Raw genomic sequence first — 10713 nt, forward strand, 5'->3', positions numbered from 1 at the left:
ATGTGCAGGAGTTGATTGGAGTGAAGCAGCTGGTGTTGTGCACAGACCAACTAATTGCAAACCAACTAATTGATTATGAGATTCGTTGACAACTATTTTCATAATTGATTATTATCGATTATGACGATTAGTTGTTGCAGCTCTATTATACTATTTGCGATGTGGGGGTGGCGGTTTAGGGGTTAATTAGTTTATTATACTATTTGTGATGCTGGGGGATGGTGGTTTAGGGGTTACTAGTGTAGTTTATGGGTGTTAGTGTACTTTGTAACATTTTTGTTATGAGTTTTATGAAACATTTTTGTCTCAGATAACGGAATAGATCAGGGCGGTATAGTGTTAGCCAGACCGCACAACCTGTAATACAGGCGCAATGAAAATCCCGCACTTAAAAGCCATTTTTTGAGTGCGGAATGGAGAGTTGGGTAAAGGTTAAAACACTAACGGTATAGCTGTACCGCCGTGATGTGTAATACGGGAGACCTGCATATTCCCCACGCAATGGCCAATTTTTCAGCAGTATAGCTGTACCCCAAAACTTGTAATTTTGCTGAATAGCAGTACCTGCTGTCCCTCCTCAACCCCCCTTGCTTGCATAAGTTGGACTAGAACACTGATAAGGTGGGTGGTGGAGCAGGCTACACTTGGCAACACTAAAGTGTAAGTAATTTTGCAGATTTTTGGAAATTTTATTACTTATACTTATCAGCTTTTTTACACTTTTTTACCTCAGTTGACCCTTTTATAATATGCACATAACTTAAAATATTTTATAGCACTTTAAATAATATAACTAACTATAACACTCTAATAACTCAGCAATTTCAGTCTCTATTATACAGATACATAACTACATCCCTATAATTTCTGATTGACTAACTTTTGGATCCTCTCAGGGACTAACAAGGATTGTAGGAAATGTTATTTTTCTAGCTATATTCTTTTGCTGCCATGATGCACTTTAGCGGCATGTAACACATACAGATTTAAAAATAAAAGAATGGGTTTATTGGATTAGCAGAATAGTTTATGGCTGAGAAGAGCAGATTTGCTTCTTTGCATTTAGGCTACAGTGTACTAGTAACTATGTATTTACATATAATGTATGGTTAGTTTATTTTAGCTTTTTATTCTGCACCTGTGTATGCAGATATTATCAACAAATAGATCAAATATGAATGCAAAAATAATTTTGCTTAATACTTGCTTCTTCATAAATTATCCTTTTAAAGGTTATCACAACCTCTGTGACAACATTAATGTGCATGTGACTCACCACCAGTGTAAAATAGGGTTGTATCTACAGACATCCCAACCTGCAAAAACTCATTTCAGGGAGGTGGGTTCACCCGCTACTGCGCCGCCACCCCCACCTCCCAGTTATATATTGGACACCTTGAAACCCTAAGTAAGATACAGACTTATTATTAAAGTAGCTTCCCACTAAAATCCCATTAAAAAAAAAGTAGCTTTATTGCACAACCACATACAACAAACCTATTTTCCAGTGATCGTATGCTAGTTGAATGCTTAAATATTTTAGAATACAAAGTTTAATTACGTGCAGTAAATAAGGCAGTGTTTGTATTTAGGCAGTGTTTGTGTTTTTATTTTATTAGAATAAGTGGGGGCTTTTTGGTTACTGATGCTTTGAGGGTTCTATATCGTCCCAGCATTTAAAGGCATTCCTTAAAGAAACACTTTTCCGGATTTGGGCCACATTGTATCATGGTACTGGAGTTTCAGGGAGATTGCATTCCATTTGCTGGCATCAGGGAGCCGCTATTATAATCAGGGAGACTCCCTGAACTTCAGGGAGAGTTGGGATGTCTGTATCTACAACTCTACCCCTTCAAATACTGTAACTAAAAGCATACACTGAATTTTACATTATATCATCACTGAATCAGAGAACTTCTTTTTAGTAATAAAAATCTTGTACGTTTTGCGAGCCTGTGCGAAACTATGCAGGTGGTGGGGATTATCCCATGCAATCACTAAATATATACCACTCCAAGGAAACCCCACCTTCCTACCTGGAATGACCACTCAAATGTTCGCTTAATTAGAGGAACAAGGCTTATGCTCAGTAGCGCAACTAATAGACCCACAAACCAACAATTTACTTTCTCTCACAGACCTGCAAGATAAATTTAAGCTTCCCAGACACAGTACCTTTGCATTCTTTCAATCTACACACTATGCCCGAAAGATGCTGGCTGACGGACTCTACTGCGCAACTAACACACACATAGACAGCTTATGTTCTCTGACCAAATAAGGGAAACATTCTATCTCCTACATCTACAACTTAATTATATCAACAAAAATAGCCTTGGTCACGCAATACCTAAGCGATAGATGGAATTCCAGCACCAATTTAGACATTAATGAAGACACACTAACCACTAGTTTTAAGATAGCGATCTAATCCACACTCACAATGGACCATAGAGAAATGCACCTGACATTTTTACATCTCAGTTAAATCACCCCCAAACTAAGTGCTAAGTGGGTCCCCAGAGCACCCGACGAGTGCCTCAAATACTCTTTACCCAGCCCAGACATCCCACACCTGTTCTGGAACTGTCCTAAGATAACACAATTCTGGTGCAAATTACAGCACTAGCTAACGAAGGTCTGTGGAGATACTAGTATATCATTATCAACCCATAATACCTTCTTTCTTAGGGGTCACCTAAACCACTCCCCACATGACCACTTTGTGAACATCTCTATACTTTTAGCTAGGAAACTGATTTTAAAAACAATGAATATCTCATAAACCCCCACACTTGACACAGTTCACCCGGTTGATACACACTCAACTCTTTATAGAACAATCAGATGTTAAGGGGGACATGGAATGAAGAATTAAATCTTTCCTACTCAAATGGGAACCATATTTGCTATTTCCCCCTCCCACCACTCAAACATACATCCTAGCCCCCTTTTCCAATAGCACTTCATGACGGAACAGCTAAAAGGCCCCAGTAGCCACAGCACCACTAAATCCATCATTTGCTACTTCAACACTTTCTGCCACCTGGACTGTGACCTCACACAGAGCAATGGGTGGACCAGGCTTCTCCTTGAGGTTAATCTTTTCACAACATCTACAATGGGTAAGTCTAAATAGCCTCCATGCTCAATGAGACTTTATGATACTTATTTTAACCTGTTCTAGGTTTGCTTCCACTGCCTTGGCATTATTTTGTAGCCTTCTCGAGTTGGAGCTCCCCCACAGTGTATCCTGCTCAATGTTTAAGCTACCAAACTAACATTTTCAAGTGACCAAGTGCAAACTGTTAACTTTGAATTGTAGCCAGGAATCTCTCAGAAAATTCCCGCCTGAGCCCAGCTGGCTATCCCCCCACACACACACACACACTATCTCTCTGTTAGAATCCAAGTTATCTTGGATAAGTTACCCCCCTCCCCAGTTAGATGTTAAATAAATAATAAAAAATGTAAAATGCTCAGATGAGAGAAATTGTTATTTCTTAATCCATTGCACATGCACTTCAGTGTTACTTTATCTTAATTTATGTGTAATTCTGTTACTTTGTATATTGTGCATACCATCAATACCTTTATGTAACCCTGCTTGAGATTTCAATAAATAAAGAAATAAAAAAAAAAAGTTGTAAGTTTATTTGAGGCAAAGGCAAATGACATATAAATGATAAAATGTCACAGAGGCTACCTCTCATCTTGTGTTCCATGCCAGCTAAAGGATCTTGCAAAATAACCCTTAGTTGATATGATTAGAAGGATCCACTGTGGTATGTATTTTTGGGTTTGCATTTAACAACTTGAACAGCTTGATGTTAAATTTTACCATTACAGAGAAGCATTCCCTCAGTGAATACTAAACTAAAGATGATTGTATGAGGACACTGTGGCATTTGCAACTCTGTGTACAGTGCAGTCATGGAAGAGATGAAAGCCACAGCCCTGTAAATGCAAAATATACTTTTTTTGAATGCATAGTGTACACACAGTAAAGCTTTTTTGTTAATCCTAGGTAGCTATGGGCAATTGTGATATACTGACTTTTGGTTAGATTACGAGTGGAGTGCTATTTATCGCGTTTGCTCTGCATTATCTACTGACTCATTTATGAATGAATGTACGTATGTTGCTAAATAGAAAATACAGAAACAATTTGGTTTCCTGTCTCCAATATATTTTCTGTTTGAAGAGGAATATTACTATCATAGAAATCAAAGTTCAATTTAGATGGAATTGCCGGATAAAATGCAAAATAAGCCAAACACAGTATGGACCTACGATTTAGGATTGTGAAAGCCAGGGTTATAATAAGAATCCCACGCATAATAGAACTTTTAAACACTCAAAATCAGCTTCAGATCCATGTTATCGAAAACACATTTAGGGCTATATTACAAGTGGAGTGCAACTAGCGAGGCGACGGTGGTAAGTCACACAGAGATGGCAACAAATTGTAAATATATATATGTATATGACTATAAACATATATGTGTATGTGTTAATATGTGTATATACACATAAATATGTATATAAGCATATACAAATATGTTTACTGGGAACACACAGTTCCCATAGACCGTAATGTAAAAGCACTTTTCAGTGCTGTTTTTTCTAACATCCCACATCCGCCAACTTTAAACCCACTGCTTATTGCAGTTATTTTATTAGAAATTACAGATATATGCTACTATCTTTATTTTTTAATAAAGTATATTACACTTGATTTTGGGGGCATTTGGTGGACATTTATAAAATTAATTTTATAACCACTAATTGCTACTGCGAGCTCGCGGTAACAATAACCAGCCACTTGTAGTGGCTGGTTATTTATCACATTCCCGCAAACAGGCAAATTTGCCCATTTGCTGGCATGCGATAAATTAACGCTCCACTTGGAATCTAGCCCATATTGAGAATCATGTGATATTGTATTGTAGATGGACAATTAGATGTGACTGGCAAAGAAAATTATTGGCAAAAGGGTGATGACCTATATTAATCAATAATGTGAATGTATATATTCTTACCCTGATTGAAGACGTCAATAAAATCTAAACCACAGTTGACAAGGTTCTTCATCCTTATTAATATATCTGCTCTTGTAACTCCTTGAGGTTGTGGTCCTAGCTCTAATGCTGCGTGTAAAGCACAAAAGAGAGTGACTATGAAACAAATACATCTCTATAGACAAGAAATTAAAGGAGATGAGCTTGGACTCTGCTATAACACATTGCTTTGGCATTATCAGGAACATTGTATCTGGAAGGAGTAGCCTATTACAGTCTAATCCAGGCTCAAAAACATGCAGAAATAATTAGTATAACATTTTTAGAGGGATAAAGTTAAGGGTCAAATAAGTTGAAGTTCATTGGATTATTCTCCTTTTTTTCATTGTGCAAATTATAAACCACTGCAAGCATTTAAGAGGGAATGACTGTGCAGAAAGAATGCTTACTTAATGAGTGTTTTGCAATATTCTGTAGATAAACATTATCCTTTTCTGGAATGTCTATGAAGAAGATGCGGCATGGGAGGGAAGCGTCATCACAGTTAATCTAAAACAAAAAGAGGGTGTAAGACACCAAGGTTAGAACTACTCCTCCTCCATGATCACAAATACATGGATGTTATCATTACTGATAAACATTTTTGTCAGTTCACCTCATCTATGCAATTTTCTACCATTATAACTCTCCAGGATTACCATAGCCCAATACCATAATCATTTATGATCCCTGTCTTCACACTTTACCAGCTTTTTCCAGGAAAGTAGCCTCAATTCATTTCATTTAAAGCTGCTACATACTCTAGATCAGGGTTCTCCTACCAAAAGCCTAATGCAGTTAATGTAGTTTTTTATTTAGCCTACACTTTGTTATTCTACTCTACTGCTCATTTTCAACCCTATTACTACATGACAAAGTTCAAATTTTGTTTTGGACATTTTTGCACATGTTGCTAAAGACCTTCCTTGAAACAGACTGCAACATAGGCCTCTAGTTATGAAGCCGTCTACTTACCTGCATTCGCCGGCCCAATACGCTTGCCTCACACTGCCGCCACGGACCTGAATACGCTCGCCAAAGTTAAATAAATCTGTCAAAAAGCCGCGCACCAAGTACAGGGCGATGAGCAGCAGACTGTGATAGTTATCACTCATCAAACTCGCTGCTCTCGGCTTTTTTACAGCTTTATTGATACCCCTGTCACTAAGCACTCACACTATACTATACTGTTCTACCCCCTATACCGGCGCCCCCCGCAACTAAATAAAGTTATTAACCCCTAAACCGCCGCTCCTAGACCCCGCCGCAACTATAATAAATATATTAACCCCTAAACCGCCGCTCCCGGACCCCGCTGCCACCTCCATTATACCTAATAACCCCTAATCTGACGCCCCCTATACCGCCGCCACCTACATAAACTTATAAACTTATAAACCCCTATCCTGACGATCCCGGACCCCGCCGCTAACGCTCACTTTCCAGCCGCGACTTTTCCATACCGCAGATCCCCCTACGCCAATTGCGTATCCTATCTTTTCAATGGGATCTTTAGAGTCTTGGCAGGAGTTAAGAGCTTTCTGGGCTAACGCCGGTTCATAAAGCTCTTAACTACTGTGCTCTAAAGTACACTAACACCCATAAACTACCTATGTACCCCTAAACCGAGGACCCCCACTTCACCGCCACTCTATTAAATTTTTTTAACCCCTAATCTGCCGACCGCACACCGCCGCTACCTACATTATCCCTATGTACCCCTAATCTGCTGCCCCTAACATCGCCGACCCCTACATAATATTTATTAACCTCTAATCTGCCCCCCCCAACGTCGCCGCTACCTACCTACAATTATTAACCCCTAATCTGCCGACCGGACCTCACCGCTACTATAATAAATGTATTAACCCCTAACACTAACACCCCCCTAAGTTAAATATAATTTTATTCTAACGAAATAAAATAATTCTTATTAAATAAATTATTCCTATTTAAAGCTAAATACTTACCTGTAAAATAAACCCTAATATAGCTACAATATAAATAATAATTATATTGTAGCTATTTTAGGATTTATATTTATTTTACAGGCAACTTTGTATTTATTTTAACCAGGTACAATAGCTATTAAATCTATCTGGAAATCTAAAAAGGTGACCCTTGTCTGAGGAATCAAGAAACTCTTTGGTAAATTGATCCTCCAACCATGTCTTTGAAGAAACAACACTAGTTGATTTGTGTGAGATTCTGCTAAATGAATCGTCCAAATAAGGAAACACTGCAATACCCTGCTCTCTGATTACAGATAGAAGGACACCGAGAACCTTCGAAAAGATTATTGGAGCTGTTGCTAGGCTAAATGGAAGAGCGACAAATTGGTAGTGCTTGTCTAGAAAAGAGAATCTCAGAAACCAATAGAGATCTGGATGAATTAGAATGTGAATATAAGCGTCCTTTAAGTCTATTGTGGACATGTAATGACCTTGCTGAACAAAAGGCAGAATAGTCCTTATAGTTACCATCTTGAAAGTTGGGACCCTTACAAAACGATTCAAAACCTTCAGATCCAGAACTAGTCTGAATTTCATTTTCTTTCTTTGGGACAATGAATAGATTTGAAAAAAAAAACAGACCCTGTTCCTGTAGTGGAACTGGTATAATCACCCCTGAAAGTTCCAGATCTGAAAAACACTTCAGAAAGCCTGAGCTTTTACAGGATTTCTTGAAACGTGAGAGAGAAAGAATCTGCTCACAGGAGGTCTTACTCTAAAACCTATTCGATACCCTTGAGAAACAATACTCTGAATCCACTGATTGGATCAGCCAATAGGATGAAAGCTCAATCCTATTGGCTGATTGCAACAGCCAATAGGATTTTTTCAACCTTAATTCCGATCAGCCAATCGGAATCTAAGGGACACCATCTTGGATGACGTCATTTAAAGGAACCTTTATTCCGAAGAAGCTGTCGATTGAAGAGAATGCTCGGATGTCTTCAAGATGGAGCCGCTCTGCGCCGGATGGATAAAGATAGAAGATGCCGTCTGGGTGAAGACTTCTGCGGACTTGGAGGAAGACTTCGGCCGCTTGGATGAAGACTTCTGCCGGCTTCTTGGAGGATGGATGTCGGATCTTCAAAACTGTAAGTGAATCTTCTGGGGTTAGTGTTAGGATTTTTTAAGGGTTTATTGGGTGGGTTTTAGTTTTAGATTAGGGTTTGGGCTGCAATAGAGCTAAATGCCCTTTTAAGGGCAATGCCCATCCAAATGCCCTTTTCAGGGCAATGGGGAGCTTAGGTTTTTTTAGTTAGGTTTTTATTTGGGGGGGTTGGTTGTGAGGGTGGTGGGTTTTACTGTTGAGGGGGTTGTTTGTATTTTTTATTTACATGTAAAAGAGCTGATTTCTTTGGGTTTTTGAAAAAGGCCTGTGAGAGGCAGAAATGTGTTGACCAAGCATCTGGTAAGCCTTTTTTCTACATCTATATCTACTTTGAGCATACTACACTATATTGATTATCTTTCACAGATAAATCCAGCTTGGAGCAGATCTTTCCCAGATAAATCCAGCTAGGAGCAGAACATCCACTAAAATCTCTGGATTTCCACCTGTGGTCGCAGCACTAACCCTGCAGCACCCAGCTGCACTAATCTCGCAACACCCAACTGAACCTTGAGAATAATTTTTCATTCACTAACTTTCATCACTTAGACTTATATTGCACCTACGAATGTATTTATCCTAACTTCAACACATTTTTTCATCTTTTTTCATCAATGGCATCTTCTGGCAATTTCTGCTAATAAACAATTCTAATTTTTTTCACATTTTTACATTTTTGTATTTTTATCATTGTTGAAGGATTATCTTTTTTTTTCTTTCCTTCACTATTTTGCACTATTTTTTGAGCTGTCAGTCATATCCCCTTTTTTCTTCTACACCATCACTAATGAGGGATCATCTATAACATAACTATATTAGACTCTACCTAAGTATACGCTTAGAAATTCTACATCATATTTTCACTGAACCTGGGATTACAAATTACACTCAACTGATAGGAACAATTTGTGACTTCTTACTACACCACAGCCAAGACCCCTCTGGGTGCTTAGTGTCCCATTTGTGTACCAAGGTGGTGTAGTACTGCTTTAGTGGTACTTTTTCCATATATATATATATATATATATATATATATATATATAAATATATATATATATATATATATATAAGAGCTAGGAAAGGGAGGGCACTCTCAGGATTTATATACATCAAAGTTAGTTTATTGTTTATAACAACAACGTTAGAAAGTCATAAGGATAGGTCGACGTTTCGGCTTACATAGAAGCCTTCATCAAGACAGATAATTGGATAATATATTGGATAATATATATATGTGTATATATAGCTTTTATTCGCATATTATTATCAAGATTGTCTACTGGCACATCTTACCAGTCTTTTTTTATGTCGATAAACATGGATCCATGTTAATGTACTATTTGAATATTCCACATAGGTACCTTTGCATATTAAACTTTTGTTTTAATTATTGTTTTAATTCTTTTAACTGTCAACATTTATTGTCATTAATAAATACACGTGTACTACCTATTCACATCCTAGCCCACTTCTAGTTGAGGCGCTCAGGCTACATCCATATATTCTCAAAGGGAATATTGTTGCTATGAAATATGTGACAACCACCTGAGCTTGTGACTTCTTATTTAAAAAGAGGGACAAGTCCTCTTTCAAAAGAGGGGGCACATTTAATAAAAAATAAGGGATTGCAAGTTCAATTTAAAGCCAGAGCACACTAAAAGTCACCTAGCTGACAGGTGATTGCCATTCCAGTGGCACATACCTAGAGCAGAATTATTTGCATTGGTAATCTCCTCTTTCATATAAGGAGTACTGTGTTTGTGTGTGTTGTATACTGGAGGATAAAATCACCTTTGAATCTTCTATCACCCCACAGAGTACATTAGGTAAGTGATTGGCATTTTTATAGCAATCACCTATGAATGAGATGGGTATTAGACCCCAAATTTGAAAGGTGCTCCCCTTTTTCAAATATCAGATCGAATGCTCTCTGTGTGGCTTTTTGGGGTGAGATGATAGGGGCTCTATCTCCCCTTAAAAACACCTGCTATTGCCTAAGTGGAGCAGATAATCACCATCACAATGGCAATCAATCAAAAATCAGACAGGCATGTAATCCTTCATCACCCACATCACTCACAATGAAGATATATCCTCTGCAATTGCTCATTCACAGTATGGTAATATCAAACCTACCAGAAAGCCTTTAAGACTGAAGATCTCTGACTGGCTAGAAAAAAGTGAGGTTATCATAACCCCCAGGATGGCAACAGGGTTTTTATATAAGATATATATGTTAAATGTTTGTCATTTTACACTCTCTATATGTGGTACCAAGGTGGCCTCTACAAAATCATCAGTTTCTGTGGTAGTAGTCTCAAAAACAGAGCAGAGAGATAAAAAGGATGTTCAGTACTCACTTGTAAATACCTTGCCATATGCAAAGCAAGGTAATCATCCAGTTTGCAGTATAGTAACGTGGTCCCCATGTTAGAAGTTGTATTGTGGAGGTCAAAAATAAAATCAGCAGACGAAAGGTTAAGTCCATATCGCTGATAAATTTCTCTTGCTCGTTTTATCTCATAAGGGTCAT

General features: G+C 38.0%; 1 protein-coding gene across 2 annotated transcripts in view; it reads right to left on the reverse strand.

Moving 5' to 3' along the window:
• LOC128653872 (N-acyl-aromatic-L-amino acid amidohydrolase (carboxylate-forming)) overlaps positions 1 to 10713 on the reverse strand; it is a 126409-nt gene that overhangs the window by 41811 nt on the left and 73885 nt on the right. For both annotated transcript variants that reach the window (XM_053707416.1, XM_053707415.1), the window contains exons 4-6: positions 10541 to 10713; positions 5471 to 5570; positions 5043 to 5150 (exon numbers count right to left, since the gene is read on the reverse strand). The exon at positions 10541 to 10713 is cut by the window's right edge and continues 17 nt beyond it. In XM_053707416.1, coding sequence (XP_053563391.1) covers positions 5043 to 5150; positions 5471 to 5570; positions 10541 to 10713 — 381 coding nt within the window. The remainder of the gene's footprint in view (positions 1 to 5042; positions 5151 to 5470; positions 5571 to 10540) is intronic.

This window comes from Bombina bombina, chromosome 3, assembly GCF_027579735.1.
Source record: "Bombina bombina isolate aBomBom1 chromosome 3, aBomBom1.pri, whole genome shotgun sequence".
NCBI lineage: Eukaryota > Metazoa > Chordata > Amphibia > Anura > Bombinatoridae > Bombina > Bombina bombina.